Consider the following 16,318-nt stretch of genomic DNA (forward strand, 5'->3'; position numbering starts at 1 on the left):
AAAGTTAGCTATCTGCACCAAAGCCAGGAGCCCAGGCCAGGTCCCCTGCCTCCTGTCCCGTCCCACTCAGTGGGTCCCCTCCTGCTGTTTTCTGCCTGTAACTGTTCAGGTGTGTCTTTACTCCGTCACCCTCCTTTCCCTACCCCCTAAGTTCTAGTGTGGAGGGTTGGCTTGTCTGCCAGGAAGAGGTCAGGGGCACAGTGTACAGGGCTAGAGCCACATCCTGTCCTCCTGGCACTGGCCTTTCAGGGCTCTCTAGAGGCGCAGGCTACCAGGAATCCAATGGTGTGACCATGATGGTAACGCTGAGCATGGGTACCTTAGAATTCATGCTGCCAGCCCCATCTGACCAGTAATTCTTTCTTTTTAAAAAAGATGTATTCATTGTTATGTATACTGTGCTCTACTTGCATGTACACCTGCAGGCCAGAAGAGGGCACCAGATCTCATTATAGATGGTTTTGAGCCACCATGTGGTTGCTGGGAATTGAACTCAGGACCTCTGGAAGAGTGGGCAGTGTTCTTAACTTCTGAGGCATCTCTCTAGCCCCCAGTAATTATTTTTCCTCCCTTGGCCACCTCACTCTGCTCCCCAACTGTGTCTCGCGTGTTCTGGGTTTGCTTGGCTGTGTGTTTCCATGACTCGGTGTTCTGTGTCGCTGAGCTTACTGCGTTTGCTCTCATGCTCTCCCTCTTCCTCCTCGCTCTGCTCACCCCTAGCACTTGCAGACTTCTCTCTGCACCCGGAGTCCCAGACGGTGGAGGAGAATGGGACAGCACGGTTTGAATGCCACGCTGAGGGCCTGCCAGCTCCCACCATTACCTGGGAAAAGGACCAGGTGCCGGTGCCGGAAGAGCCTCGGTGAGTGTCCCACAGGGAGTCCGCCCCAGTGTGCAGGGCAGAGGGTTCTGGGCCATGCTTAGAACTGGGATTCTTACCGCCAAGGTGGCCCCAGTCACCTAAACTCACCCGAAAGCTAACCACCACCCTGACTTCTACTGAGAAGGTTTTCACGCGCTAGAAGGGAAGCCACATGTCAGGCTGGGGTGCATAGAACTGGGGGACAGTCAACAGACCTCCCCTGCGCCACTTGCTTTATCTACACCACACCAGGAGCCACTGGCAGAAGGCTGGCTTCTGTTTACACTGTTCTTTCCAAGGTTCGTCTGGAGTTTCTCTCTAGACTCCTACTTTCCTTCTGGTCTCCATTTTACTCCCCCAGGCCCCGGTCTTCGATCGGCAGGTCTATCTTGCTTCATTCTCCTCTCTTTATATGCTGCGAGTTCGAGGCCAGCCTGGTCTACCAGTCGAGTTCAGGACAGCCAAGGCTACCCAGAGAAACCCTGTCTTGAAAAAAAAGAAGAAGAAGAAAAGAAACATATAAACAAAAAAGAAAGAAAAATTATCTCATTTCCCAGCCACTGTTATTTTGAGGGGGTTTCAATTGTTTGCTTTTTGGGGGGGAGGGGTTCGAGACAGGGTCTCTCTGTGTTAGCCATGGCTGTCCTGGACTCGCTTTGACCCGGGCTGGCCTCGAACTCACAGCGATCCACCTGCCTCTGCCTACCGAGTGCTGGGATTAAAGGTGTGAGCCACCACGCCCGGCCTCAATTGTTTGCTTTTTGACACAGGTTTTGCTAGCCTCTGGGTTATAGATCAGTGCCACCATACCTGGCCCCATTTATTAATTGCATTTTTGTTTTTCTCTCATTGTGAGGTTTCTGTTTTGTTTTAAACAGGACCTCCTTGTGTATCCCAGGCTTGTCTAGACCTCCTCATGTAGACCAGGTTGTCCTCATCAAAATAGTGGGGATCAGACTTCTCCTCCCAGCATCTAATTCAGGCATCATCCCATGGAGCCACAGACCTCACCCATGAGGTGCGGCTGCCAGCTCCCCGGCCAGCAGTGCTTGCCACCGAACCCTCTGAAAATTGATCCTGGCCTATAAATAGCCCAGGCTCACATGTCCCAGCACATTGTGTCAGGGAATAAAGAAATGTCTAAAACAGCAACCTGATTGCAGCCAAGGTATGTATTTTTGCATGTGCCCAGCTATGCTGATATGCTAGTCATAAAGAGCCCAGTAGTTAGAGATCGCACGCCTTAGAGTTAGCCCTGGGCATTTGTAGCACAAATACACTCTGTCAGGGAAAAGGGACTTAAAAAAAAAAACCTAATGATGAAGTCTAAATACTGAGGCAGCTCTCTGGTAGTTAGTATTTTATTTATTTATTCGTTTCAAGCAGAGTTTCATGTAGCTTTGAACTCCCACTTCTCCTGCTTCTGCTTCCCAAGTGCTGGGGTTGCAAGCATACACCCCCACACCTTGTTCATGAGGTGGTGATAGAGCCTAGGGCTTTGTGTACGATAGAAAGTCACTCTACCAACTGACCCACACCCCAGCCCCCCTGGCACCAGTTTCTAATAATAGAGGATCCTTTTCCTTCCGTGGGAGCCAGTCATGAGTGAGACTAAAAAATTGAATTTATATAAAAATGCAAAAATACACAGCCTTATAGAATAAAAAACGAAGTCGCCTACTGACTAAACAGTTATCATTTTGAGTGTTCCATCCAGGTCCTTTGAAATACATGTGTGGGTCACACCTGTGTAAATGTGTTTGGAGTTTGTAACTTATAGTATCTCTGACCGTTAGGGAACGTGAGCTCGTGGACCGAGGGCTAGGGTAGTGAAGTATGCAGGACAGGAATCACTGGACACTTTTTTTTTGATGAGAAACTTGTTGCCCAGACATGTCATGTCACTTACCACAGCCACACACATTAGAACTGGTTCTCTCATCCCTTGCCACTGCTGTGTCTGTGTCGAAGCCCACAGTTACAAAAGGAAGTGTGGAGCCTTAAGTGTGCCTCTTGAGGGGAGACAGAGGCAGAAGCAGGTGGATCACTGTGAGTTTAAGGCCAGCCTGGCCTATAAAGCAAGTCTAGGACAGCCAAGGCTAACACAGCGAAACCCTGTCTTGAAAAACCCAAGCCAAACCAAACCAAAAAACCTAAAACAAAGAAACAAGCAAAAAGTGTGGAAACACTCATCATTTTCAAATTTGGAAATTTCCTGCCAGGTGGTGGTGGAGACAGCTCATGCCTTTAATCGCAGCACTTGGGAGGCAGAGGCAGGAGGATCTCTGTGAGTTCAAGGCCAGCCCGGTCTATAAAGAGAGTTCCAGGACAGCCAGGGATATTACATAGAGAAACCCTGTCTCAAAAAAAACAAAAACAAAAACAAAAAACAAAAAACAACAACAAAAGAACATTTCCTACCAACATTCAGAAGGTAGAGGCAGGAGGATTGGAAAGTCAAGCTCACCCTAGTCACACACAGTGTGCTCCATCACCAGCCTGTGATAACCTATCACAAAAAACGTTTTCATTTTGTAAAGCACAACCAATAAGAGTCACCAATAATCCCCCTCACGGAGGAAACCCCGTGCACTACCCAAGCTGTGCCAACCGTAGCTCTTCCCCCGTGCACCCCAACCTATCATTTATCTGCTTTCCAAAACCAGAAGTGCTTCCTAAGCAGGATTCTGTGACTCCTCCCGTACTAAACACACCAGAAGCTAGAGCTTCCAAAACCACATTGTAACAAACCCAGAAAAGGGTTAGCCAGTTCTGAGCAGGCAGGGCAGCACCTGGCCTCCGGCTGCAGCAGTAGCTTGCCGATTTGTGCACGCAAAGCTAAGAAAGTGTTATTGCTCAATGACCTGGCTTTCTCTTGGCACTTGATGCACCATTTCCCTGACACAACCAGAGACCCTTGGGGTTAGAAAGTGTGGGGGGCGGGGCGTCGGCAGGGGATTCCCAGGTGCACAGACTGACTGGAGGATAGACGGAAAAGGAAAGGCTCTGAAGGATGGGGTCGGGGTGGGGCCCTGCTCGTTCTTTCTCATCTGATTTCTCACAGTAGGTTGGGTGCTGGTCCAGGTATTTGCCTGCACGCCCTCCCGCTTCACTGTCCCCACCTCTCTCTACCTTAGCACATCTGTGAGTGGATCTGGAGCAGAGGCGGGAGGTTGGGTGTGGGTTGGAGGGTCACCTGGGGGCCGGGGGCGAGGGTGAGGACTGATAACAGCCATGGCAGCTTTCCAAGCACCACTCTAGAATGTCTTTCAATACTCTCCTTCAGTCCCTTGGCCACTCGCGGCTCCCACAGTTAGGTTTTCTCAGCCCCTGCGTCTCTGGCCAGGGGGCGGTTGTGTGTGTGTGGGGGGGGAAGCAATAGGTCTTCCTCCAGCATGACTCTGCCCTGTCCCCATCTGACTGCACCCAGTCCATACACCTGAGACTTCCCCACCTAGGGAGGACACTACTGTAGAAGGCTTCATCACCTCCCGCTTGGTTGAGCCTACTCAGAACCCGCCACCTTAACCTCCCTGCCTCAAACTTCTCAAGCAAGGTCTCCTGGCTGCCTCAACCCTCTTTGCAGGAGGCTGGGGATAACAATGGCCTCTGCCCTCCTGGACCTCTAAACTGCTGTGTGGATTGCTGTGTGGGACCTACAGGGAACCACATCCGTTCCCTCCCACGGGCATCCCTAACTATGAGGAGGGGCTGACCATGGCCTCTAGGACCGGGAGACCTGGGTTTAAGACGTTTTGTGGCATGACACCAGGTCATCTACACTGTCCTCAAGCTCACTGTGTAGCACAGGGTGACCTTGGACTTCTGATCCTCCTGCCTCCACCCTCCCTCATGCTATGACTACAGGCATGGACCATTGCTGGTTTATACAGCGCTGAAGGTGGAAGCCAGGGCTTTGTGTATACTAGATAAACGCCCCACTAACTGAGCCACACTCCAGCCCCCGGTTCCCGGCTTTAATTTAAAGTGAGTCCAGGACAGCCAAGGCTACACAGAGAAACCCTGTCTCGAAAAACCAAGCCAAAACAAAACAAAAAACACAACAACCCCAAAATAACAACAAACAAACCATAAAAAAAAAGTAAGCTTCTCATGCCTCCAGCTTCCAGGCTACCAAGTCCCCTTCCCAGAGACAGCCTCCTTTTATAGGGACACTTAGTACATATCCAAACTAGTAAGGATTTGAATCTCCACTCATGTCATCCTGTGGCACAAAGTACACTGTAGGGATGGCTCTTGGACCTGCAGCATTCCATCACAGGAAGTCGCCAAACTTGTGAAGCCAGGAGATACCCAACAGTTCCCAGCCTCTGGCTTTGTGGCCAGGGCTGCAGTAAACATGGCTGAGACAGTGATAGAGAGTCCTGGAAATGCCAGGGCTAGATTAGAACCCCCCTTGATATCAAATCTTATCACCAGCTTGCCCAGGAAAGAGAGTGAGTATATTAGGTGATGCCTGCAAGACTAGTGTGCTTTCCCGGATTTCCTCACCCACTTGAGTTGTTTTTGTTTTTATTAATTAAACATTTTTTATTTTTTACATATACATTTATATTATTACACATATATACAATAAACTACCTATGGTAAGAAGAACCGTGACACAATCAGGAATTATATAAGTGTTACATTCTTAGTGTTTTGGCTATTTGTATTGACAGCCTTGAAGAGAACATCTTTCCTATCTTGGTGAGTCTAAAATTCTGAATGTAGATCAATCTCCATCACATCTTGTCATTATCAACTTAAAACATCTACCTAGACCTAAAAGCATCTTAACCCTTAAACTACTAAGCTTCATTGTAAAACTAAGCTACCTGGTCTTCAACTCCTTCAGAGACTTGAGAAGGAATAAACTTGGTTACCTGAGTGTGCTGGGAGTGCAGGTTAGTAGCTTTCCAGTGAGAAGATTGAGTTGTTTTTTAATCCTTTGGTCAGTCTGTTAGGTGAGGTTGTATCATAAAGTTTGGCTTTGCGTTCATGTGACTATGGGCCACCTTGTGTGTCACCTTCCCTCACCTCAGGCCACCTTCTCTGTCACCTTCCCCCACCCCAGGCTACCTTCTGTGTCACCTTCCCTCACCCTCACCTCAGGCCACTTTCTGTGTCACATTCCCCCAGCTCACAGGCCACCTTCTGTGTCACCTTCCCTCACCTCAGGCCACCTTCTGTGTCACATTCCCCCACCTCAGGCCACCTTCTGTGTCACATTCCCCCAGCTCACAGGCCACCTTCTGTGTCACATTCCTCCAGCTCAGGCCACCTTCTGTGTCACCTTCCCCCACCTCAGGCCACCTTCTGTGTCACATTCCCCCAGCTCACAGGCCACCTTCTGTGTCACATTCCTCCAGCTCAGGCCACCTTCTGTGTCACCTTCCCCCACCTCAGGCCACCTTCTGTGTCACATTCCCCCACCTCAGGCCACCTTCTGTGTCACCTTCCCCACCTCAGGCCATCTTCTGTGTCACCTTCCCCCACCTCAGGCCACCTTCTGTGTCACCTTCCCCACCTCAGGCCACCTTCTGTGTCACCTTCCCTCACCTCAGGCCACCTTCTGTGTCACCTTCCCCCACCTCAGGCCACCTTCTGTGTTACCTTCCCCCAGCTCACAGGCCACCTTCTGTGTCACCTTCCCCCACCTCAGGCCACCTTCTGTGTCACCTTCCCCCAGCTCACAGGCCACCTTCTGTGTCACCTTCCCCCACCTCAGGCCACCTTCTGTGTCACCTTCCCCCACCACAGGCCACCTTCTGTGTCACCTTCCCCCAGCTCACAGGCCACCTTCTGTGTCACCTTCCCTCACCTCAGGCCACCTTCTCTGTCACCTTCCCTCACCTCAGGCCACCTTCTGTGTCACCTTCCCCTACCTCAGGCCACCTTCTGTGTCACCTTCCCTCACCTCAGGCCACCTTCTGTGTCACCTTCCCCCACCTCAGGCCACCTTCTGTGTCACCTTCCCCCACCTCAGGCCGCCTTCTGTGTCACATTCCCCCACCTCAGGCCACCTTCTGTGTCACCTTCCCCCACCACAGGCCACCTTCTGTGTCACCTTCCCCCACCACAGGCCACCTTCTGTGTCACCTTCCCTCACCTCAGGCCACCTTCTGTGTCACCTTCCCCCACCACAGGCCACCTTCTGTGTCACCTTCCCCCACCACAGGCCACCTTCTGTGTCACCTTCCCCCACCTCAGGCCACCTTCTGTGTCACCTTCCCCCACCACAGGCCACCTTCTGTGTCACCTTCCCCCACCTCAGGCTACCTTCTGTGTCACCTTCCCCCACCACAGGCCACCTTCTGTGTCACCTTCCCCCACCACAGGCCACCTTCTGTGTCACCTTCCCCCACCACAGGCCACCTTCTGTGTCACCTTCCCTCACCTCAGGCCACCTTCTGTGTCACCTTCCCCCACCACAGGCCACCTTCTGTGTCACCTTCCCCCACCACAGGCCACCTTCTGTGTCACCTTCCCTCACCTCAGGCCACCTTCTGTGTCACCTTCCCCCACCACAGGCCACCTTCTGTGTCACCTTCCCCCACCTCAGGCTACCTTCTGTGTCACCTTCCCCCACCACAGGCCACCTTCTGTGTCACCTTCCCCCACCACAGGCCACCTTCTGTGTCACCTTCCCCCACCTCAGGCCACCTTCTGTGTCACCTTCCCCCACCTCAGGCCACCTTCTGTGTCACCTTCCCCCACCTCAGGCCACCTTCTGTGTCACCTTCCCCCACCACAGGCCACCTTCTGTGTCACCTTCCCCCACCTCAGGCCACCTTCTGTGTCACCTTCCCCCACCTCAGGCCACCTTCTGTGTCACCTTCCCCCAGCTCACAGGCCACCTTCTCTGTCACCTTCCCCCACCACAGGCCACCTTCTGTGTCACCTTCCCCCAGCTCACAGGCCACCTTCTGTGTCACCTTCCCCCACCACAGGCCACCTTCTGTGTCACCTTCCCCCACCTCAGGCCACCTTCTGTGTCACCTTCCCCCACCACAGGCCACCTTCTGTGTCACCTTCCCCCACCACAGGCCACCTTCTGTGTCACCTTCCCCTACCTCAGGCCACCTTCTGTGTCACCTTCCCCCACCTCAGGCCACCTTCTGTGTCACCTTCCCCCAGCTCAGGCCACCTTCTGTGTCACCTTCCTCCACCTCAGGCCACCTTCTGTGTCACCTTCCCCTACCTCAGGCCACCTTCTGTGTCACCTTCCTCCACCTCAGGCCACCTTCTGTTTCACCTTCCCCTACCTCAGGCCACCTTCTGTGTCACCTTCCCCCAGCTCAGGCCACCTTCTGTGTCACCTTCCCTCACCTCAGGCCACCTTCTGTGTCATCTTCCTCCACCTCAGGCCACCTTCTGTGTCACCTTCCCCTACCTCAGGCCACCTTCTGTGTCACCTTCCCCCACCACAGGCCACCTTCTGTGTCACCTTCCCCCACCACAGGCCACCTTCTGTGTCACCTTCCCCCAGCTCACAGGCCATCTTCTGTGTCACCTTCCCCCAGCTCAGGCCACCTTCTGTGTCACCTTCCCCCAGCTCAGGCCACCTTCTGTGTCACCTTCCCCCAGCTCACAGGCCATCTTCTGTGTCACCTTCCCCCACCTCAGGCCACCTTCTGTGTCACCTTCCCCTACCTCAGGCCACCTTCTGTGTCACCTTCCCCCAGCTCACAGGCCACCTTCTATGTCACCTTCCCCCAGCTCACAGGCTCCCTCTGCTTCTTCCCAAGGCTCGTCACTCTTCCCAATGGCGTCCTCCAGATCCTGGATGTCCAGGACAGTGACACGGGTTCCTACCGCTGTGTAGCCACCAATTCAGCCCGCCGACGCTTCAGCCGTGGGGCCTCACTCAGTGTGGCCCTCAGAGGTAAGGGCCGGGCCCTGGTATTCAGAAAGCTGATTGGGTAGTAGTTCTTGCGACCCAAGACTGCAACTTTTCAGTCAGGGCTTCTTTCCTCCTTATGGCGTACCTGTGACTGGTGAGCAGGCAAGGCATCAAAAGAGGGGTGTCCGTACCCTGCAGTCTCTCGTCCCTTCTGCTCCTCCAGGTGCCCTAAGGACTCTGGGCAGGTGGGGGGGGGACTCATCCCCATCTCCTTCTAATGTACTGCCAGTCTGGCTCCTTGCCACCTGTACTCTGGTCCTTTTCTGTCTTTTTTGTTTTGTTTTGTTTTGGTTTGGTTTGGTTTTTCAAGACAGGGTCTCTCTGTGTAGCCTTGACTGTCCTGGACTCGCTTTGTAGACCAGGCTGGCCTCGAACTCACAGCGATCCGCCTGCCTCTGCCTCCCAAGTGCTGGTATTAAAGGCATGCGCCCAGCTTTTTTTTTTTTTTTAATTCATTTTGTGTGTTTGCTCCCAAGTGCCATGGCATTCATGAACAGAGAATGATTTGTGGAAGCCAGTTGTTTCCTTCCACTAGGTGGGTTCCTGGGACCCGACTTGGCCACAAGCATTTTTACCTGTTGAGTCCGTTTTCTGCCTATCTTTGAAAAGCGCCTGCCAGGGTAGTAACAAGGGCACCAGTTTCCGGGTCACGAAGACCTGTTTTGAATCCTGCCTCTCCTCACCATCTGTGTGACCCTGAGATGGGAATGAACGTGTTTGGCACTCAGCTTCTGCTCAACAGATCTCATTGCAAGCTTTCCCCAAGGCCGCACTCACTAGGGCGGTCCCTCCCCTTCGCTGCCTGCATCCTCTCGTCCCTGGGCCTCTCTGGGCGGTCTTTGAGCTCTCTCAGGTACTGGATCTCTGCCTCCCCCTGGTGGACAAACAAGGTGTTAACCGTTCTGCCGCAGGGGGAGAGAGAGTATCTGGCACAGAAACACAGCACGAAGCTTCCTGGCTAAAAACTGGAGCCCAGCTTTTGCTTTTACATGTAGAAACCCAAGGCCCGTGGGGAAGGGATCTGCCTAGCTCACACAACGCCTTATAGGCTGTGCGTGATCTAGGACTGAGTGCTGAGTCCAAGCAGATGCCGTTGGGCTGGATTTGGAAGGGAAGTGTGTGTGTGTGTGTGTGTGTGTGTGTTGTCTGCCCCATAATTCTGTGTGTGTGTGTGTGTGTGTGTGTGTGTGTGTGTTGTCTGCCCAGTAATTCTGTGTGTGTGTGTGTGTGTGTGTTGTCTGCCCAGTAATTCTGTGTGTGTGTGTGTGTGTGTGTGTGTCTGCCCAGTAATTCTGTGTGTGTATGTGTGTGTGTTGTCTGCCCAGTAATTCTGTGTGTGTGTGTGTGTGTGTGTGTGTGTGTGTCTGCCCAGTAATTCTGTGTGTGTATGTGTGTGTGTTGTCTGCCCAGTAATTCTGTGTGTGTGTGTGTGTGTGTGTGTGTGTGTGTCTGCCCAGTAATTCTGTGTGTGTATGTGTGTGTGTGTTGTCTGCCCAGTAATTCTGTGTGTGTATGTGTGTGTGTGTGTGTGTGTGTGTTGTCTGCCCAGTAATTCTGGGGTTTCTTTTGTGTCGGAGAGCATCCTTCTGGCTCCAAGAGAAAGAGCTCTAAGCACACACACACACACACACACACACACACACACACACACACACACACACACGCGCGCGCGCGCGCGCACACACACACCCACACCCACACCCGCACAGCTCTGTTGAGCTTGGCAGCCTTTTTCCTCTTCTGACAGAAGGAACCATGATGCCCCTGTTCTCCTGCCTCAGGCATTTCAGGAGCAGCAGGTGGTAGGCTGACTCTGTCCTCTTATCTTCTCGACAGGGTCCTTGGAAGCTCCCAGGGGCCAGGATGTGATCATTGTGGCAGCCCCGGAGAACACCACGGTGGTGTCTGGACAGAGTGTAGTGATGGAGTGTGTGGCCTCCGCTGACCCCACCCCTTTTGTGTCCTGGGTCCGACAGGGTGAGTGTAGAGGAAAGAGAAGGAGGAGACTGGGGGGTGGCAGGAGGGGGGGGGGGCAGGGCGGGGGGGGGGCAGGGCGGGGGGGGGTGGCAGGAGGGGGCAGGGGGCAGGGCGGGGGGGGGCAGGGCGGGGGGGGGCAGGGCGGGGGGGGTGGCAGGGCGGGGGGGGCAGGGCGGGGGGGGTGGCAGGGCGGGGGGGGCAGGGCGGGGGGGGTGGCAGGAGGGGGCAGGGGGCAGGGCGGGGGGGGGGCAGGGCGGGGGGGGCAGGGCGGGGGGGGTGGCAGGAGGGGGCAGGGGGCAGGGCGGGGGGGGGGGCAGGGCGGGGGGGGGGGCAGGGCGGGGGGGGGGCAGGGCGGGTGGCAGGGCGGGGGGGGCAGGGCGGGGGGGGTGGCAGGAGGGGGCAGGGGGCAGGGCGGGGGGGGGCAGGGCGGGGGGGGGCAGGGCGGGGGGGGTGGCAGGAGGGGGCAGGGGGCAGGGCGGGGGGGGGCAGGGCGGGGGGGGCAGGGCGGGGGGGGGGCAGGGCGGGGGGGGCAGGGCGGGGGGGGTGGCAGGGCGGGGGGGGTGGCAGGAGGGGGCAGGGGGCAGGGCGGGGGGGGCAGGGCGGGGGGGGTGGCAGGAGGGGGCAGGGGGCAGGGCGGGGGGGGGCAGGGCGGGGGGGGCAGGGCGGGTTCTGTATCTCACAGGCTCCAACTCAGGGGCTTCTACCCAAAAAAGAGCTTTGACTCCACAAAGCTCTCCTCTGAAGGAGAGCCGGACATGGTCGCGCCTGCCCTTAATCCTAGCACTAGACAGGTGGAGGCAGGATCTTTGACTTCCAGGCCACCCTGGTTTACAGCCAGAGCTACCCAGGGAAACCCTGTCTTGAAAAATGAGAGCGAGGGCTGGAAAGATGGCTCAGAGCTTAAGAGCACTGACTGTTCCTCCAGAGGTCCTGAGTTCAATTCCCAGCAACCACATGGTGGCTCACAACCATCTGTGATGTAATCTGGTGCCCTCTTCTGGCCTGCAGGTGTACATGCAGGCAGAGTACTGTATATATAATAAATAATCAAGCTTTTAAAAATACAAGGAGAGACAGAATATTAAATGTCTCCTCCTACCAGAGGCCATTTAATCACTGTCCACCCACTTCTCATCTGCCTTTTTTGTTGTTGGGTTTTTTGTTTGTTTGTTTGGTTTTTTTGTTTTGTTTTGTTTTTTGAAACAGGGTTTCTCTGTGTAGCCTTGCCTTTCCTGGACTCACTTTATAGACCAGGCTGGCCTCGAACTCACAGTTATCCACCTGCTTCTGCCTTTCAAGTGCTGGGATTAAAGGCGTGCGCCACCACGCCTGGCCCATCTGCCTTTCTATCTAGGGATGAGAGTTACAGGACTAGGACCAGAAGGAACTAGGATTCAAGCCAGTGACTGTGGTGCTGCTTTGCAGGGGGCTGGCGGAGCGCATAGTGGGATCCTCGCAGTAAAAGAGGGCAGGGGTAGAGCGTCCCCCTTCAGCCTGCTCCTTTTCTGTCACCAGATGGGAAGCCAATCTCCACGGATGTCATCGTTCTGGGCCGGACCAATCTACTCATCGCCAGTGCACAGCCCCAGCACTCTGGTGTCTATGTCTGCCGGGCCAACAAGCCCCACACCCGCGACTTCGCCACTGCTGCCGCCGAGCTCCGAGTGTTGGGTGAGGGCCGGAGCTGTGGGACACTAAGGACGGGTGGGTGTTAGAGGCGGGGAGAGGCGATCCTAGAAGACGAAATGCGGGGGGGACGACGTGGGAGAAGTATTTGTTTACCAATGGTCACTGTTGGAGTACTGGACTTGGTAGCTACAGGATGGAGAAGAAAGGGGTGTGTAAGGCCTGACTTGGGTGATGGGGAGTGAGAGAGTGGGGGAGCAGCAGTGGGATGGGGTTACGGAAGGAGGTACTGGAACGGTCTGAGGGGTGTGAAGCCTTGGGGCCAGAATCCATACGTGGTAGTGCTTAGAAAGCTGTGGCAGGAGTGTGCAAAAGAGTTAAGACCAGCTAGAGGGTAAAAAGCCTATCTCAAAACAAATGTATTAATCGACCAATCAAACAAACAAGAGCAGCTGGGGTGATGGTCAGGCAGCAGCGGGATCAGAAATTCAAGGCCAGTGTGGGCTACAAAAGACTTTGTCATGCACTCGGGAGGCAGAGGCAGGCGGATCGATGTGAGTTCTACAAAGAGTTCCAGGACAGCCGTAAACAGAGAAACCCTGTTTCGAGAAACAACAACAAACAACAACCCTGAATAGCTGCTGGATAAACGAGGCACTGGGGAGGAGGGAGGGAAGTTAGAGCCTAGAACTCAAGAACCGGAAATCTGCCGAGCACAGGAAGAGAAGGACTAGCCCGGGGCGGATGGGTAGGCAAATGGACCCGAGCTGGGCCCGGGTGACTCGAGGAGACGACCTCAGAAAGAGGCTAGGGGCGCGGTGTTGGGACACTTGGGGAGGAATGGATCCTCTCTTCAGAGTCTCTCTCCTGCCCCCAGCGGCCCCTGCCATCTCGCAGGCGCCGGAGGCACTGTCGCGGACCCGGGCCAGCACCGCGCGCTTCGTGTGCCGAGCGTCCGGGGAGCCACAGCCGGCTCTGCGCTGGCTGCACGACGGGGCCCCGTTGCGACCCAACGGGCGCGTCAAGGTGCAGGGCGGTGGCGGTAGCTTGGTCATCACTCAGATCGGCCTGCAAGACGCCGGCTACTACCAGTGCGTAGCTGAAAACAGCGCGGGAACCGCGTGTGCGGCTGCGCCCCTGGCGGTGGTGGTGCGCGAGGGGCTGCCCAGCGCCCCGACTCGGGTCACGGCCACACCTCTGAGCAGCTCGGTTGTACTGGTGGCCTGGGAGCGGCCTGAGCTGCACAGCGAGCAAATCATTGGCTTCTCCCTTCACTACCAAAAGGCAAGGGGTATGTCTACTCATGACCAAGGGACCCCAATTAGGGCGAGCACGGGTTAGATGTCTGAAGAATTGCCTAGTGGTGACTTCTGCTGGTGGCGGGAAAGGATGGGGAGGCCATCCTGCTAGGCGGTCTAGCTGTAGAGTTCTCAGCGCGCACACACTCGTTTCCCGAGAAGATGCTTCTCTTTACAAGGCTAATGGTGTCATCATCTTTCATCCCAGCCGTCTATCTGCAGTAAGAGCCACTTCAATTAGACAGCGCAGGGAACTTCCTGACCTTTTCTGGAATTAATACAACGGGTAGACTAGATGGCAAGGACATTTATCTCCTTTACCTTAGATCATCTGCGATGATTTTGCTACACATAGCCCAGTAGGATCCCCAGACAGACGGGAGCTAGTTAGACAAGGTGTGGGCTGTGACAGTTCCTTTGTCCCCCCCATGCCACCACTTCAGGAGTGGACAACGTGGAGTACCAGTTTGCAGTAAACAATGACACCACAGAGCTGCAGGTTCGGGACCTGGAACCCAACACGGATTATGAATTCTACGTGGTGGCCTACTCCCAGCTAGGGGCCAGCCGCACCTCCAGCCCGGCCCTGGTGCACACGCTAGATGACGGTAGGGACAGGCGAACCTGCAGTGGCCTGGGACCCAGGGACGCTCCCACACAGCGACAGTGCGCCCTAAGGCCCTCTTCCCTGCCTTGTGATAATCTGCTGTGCCCTGTAAAGGAGTGGGCAGAGGTTCTTCTTCCCAGTGTAAAATGGGGAAACTGAGGCTCAGAAAATGGAAATGACTTGCCCAAGGTCAGTAGGACAGCTGGGACTAGAGCCCACCTCTTGTAAATCCCCGTATCATGCAGCTCTTCGTCCTAACACCCACGTACCATCCAACCATTGGCTATAAAAGCTCCTGGGCCACACTGTCTGCCAGCCTTGGGGTAGGAAGGATTGTCTCCTCATTCGCCAGCTTGGGGCTCCCCTGAGAGGCTCCCTTTCCTCCCTCGGATCCTGGGCTCTGGGCCTTGCTTCTGACTCGCTGTGTAACCTGGGCAAGTCTCTGACCGCCCCTGACCTCACCTTCCCCGCCACCACCGGCAGGGCGGAGCTCACGTCCATGTTGTTCTGTCTCAGTCCCCAGCGCGGCACCCCAGCTTACCCTGGCCAGCCCCAACCCCTCGGACATCAGGGTAGCATGGCTGCCCCTGCCCTCCAGCCTGAGCAATGGGCGGGTGGTGAAGTACAGGATAGAGTACGGCCTGGGAAAGGAAGGTGAGTGCAGCTGGGGCAGTGTGGAGTTGTGTGTGTGGGGGGGGGGTGGCTCTCCACCAGATGGGGAGTCTGTGGGAGTGGGGCCCAGGAGGAGCATCGGGAAAAGGGAGACTAGAGAGATAGCTCAATGTGCAAGCCTAAGGACCTGAGTTCAATCCCAGACCTCATGTGTTTAAAAAAAAAAAAAAAAGCCTGGCACGGTGGTGGCGCCTGCTTGTAATCCCAGCTCAGGGGAGATGGAGACAGAGGACCCCTGGGGCTCACTGGGCTAAATTGTTGAGTTCCAGGCCAGTGAGAGACCCTGTCACACAAGGGAAGGTGGACAGTACCAGAGAAATGACAGCAGAGGTCGCCATCTGACCTCTACATGTGCGTGGTGCACACACACCACACATGTACCTGCACATGTATGAATACTCACACTCATGGACACCCACAGTATTGGGAGGCAGTAGAGAAAAGGGGGAAGACAGGTAAGGAGGTGCTGTGCGCATAATGAGTGGGGCCTCTGACTCAGTTTCCTTTCTGTGAAGCAAGCAATTCACCTAGTTGTTCATTGGAACCTTTCTAGCTTAACCAGAGAAGAGGTGGGCGGTTGCAGGCGGGCACAGACTGGTCCTGCTGGGGAGATAGATGGTGCTGGTCCAGGGGAGGTGGTGTGGTTCTGAAAGGAATGGAGAGGAGAGAGAGAGAGAGAGAGAGAGAGAGAGAGAGAGAGAGAGAGAGATAGAGAGAGAGAGAGTGTGTGTGTGTGTGTGTGTGTGGTGGGGAATGGCTAAAAAGAGAGAGACCGGAGGCTGACCCAAGGCAGCAGCCAGGGCTCCAGACACCAGGTGCTCTTGGGTGCCCGTAGCTAGTCCTCAGGCTTGGACAAGGGGTGGGTACTGTCTATCGTTGGGGAGGAGAAAGAAGATTGTGCTTTGGACTTTCTCTGTTGAACCAAGGCCAGTGGGCTTCCCTGGAGGCATGGGGCCTGCTTCCATGCCAGGGCATGAGTGCCCAGAGTACCTCAGACACCTGACACGGAAGAGTCAGTGTGGTAAGTTTAAAGATCATGGTCTCCAATGAAGGACACTCAGTAGCCTATCTTTTTTTTGCCCCAGAAGATCAGGTTTTCTCCACTGAAGTGCCCGGAAACGAGACACAACTTACGTTAAACTCGCTCCAGCCAAACAAGGTGTACCGAGTCCGGATTTCAGCCGGCACTGGGGCTGGCTATGGAGTCCCTTCCCAGTGGGTGCAGCACAGGACACCCGGTGTGCACAACCAGACCCATGGTACGGAGCTACAGGGGCAGACTGGACAGTGGGTACAGGGGTTCTCTGGCCTTGGAACCTAGCTACCCCCCAGCACAGACCAGTTATTTCCATTCCTCTGTCCCCTAACCC

At 55.1% G+C, this 16,318-nt stretch overlaps 1 protein-coding gene across 4 annotated transcripts in view; it reads left to right on the plus strand.

Moving 5' to 3' along the window:
* The window catches only part of IGDCC4 (immunoglobulin superfamily DCC subclass member 4), a 44,325-nt gene that overhangs the window by 14,652 nt on the left and 13,355 nt on the right, over positions 1-16,318 (plus strand). For 3 of the 4 annotated variants that reach the window (XM_084782367.1, XM_084782366.1, XM_084782369.1), the window contains exons 3-10: positions 721-862; positions 8,614-8,750; positions 10,605-10,745; positions 12,261-12,416; positions 13,249-13,662; positions 14,113-14,277; positions 14,793-14,930; positions 16,034-16,207. In XM_084782367.1, the coding sequence (XP_084638493.1) occupies positions 721-862; positions 8,614-8,750; positions 10,605-10,745; positions 12,261-12,416; positions 13,249-13,662; positions 14,113-14,277; positions 14,793-14,930; positions 16,034-16,207 (1,467 nt within the window). The remainder of the gene's footprint in view (positions 1-720; positions 863-8,613; positions 8,751-10,604; positions 10,746-12,260; positions 12,417-13,248; positions 13,663-14,112; positions 14,278-14,792; positions 14,931-16,033; positions 16,208-16,318) is intronic. The other variant, XM_084782368.1, reaches the window with a different exon arrangement.

Source organism: Acomys minous (genome assembly GCF_964271855.1).
Source record: "Acomys minous genome assembly, chromosome: 5".
In the NCBI taxonomy this organism is placed as follows: domain Eukaryota; kingdom Metazoa; phylum Chordata; class Mammalia; order Rodentia; family Muridae; genus Acomys; species Acomys minous.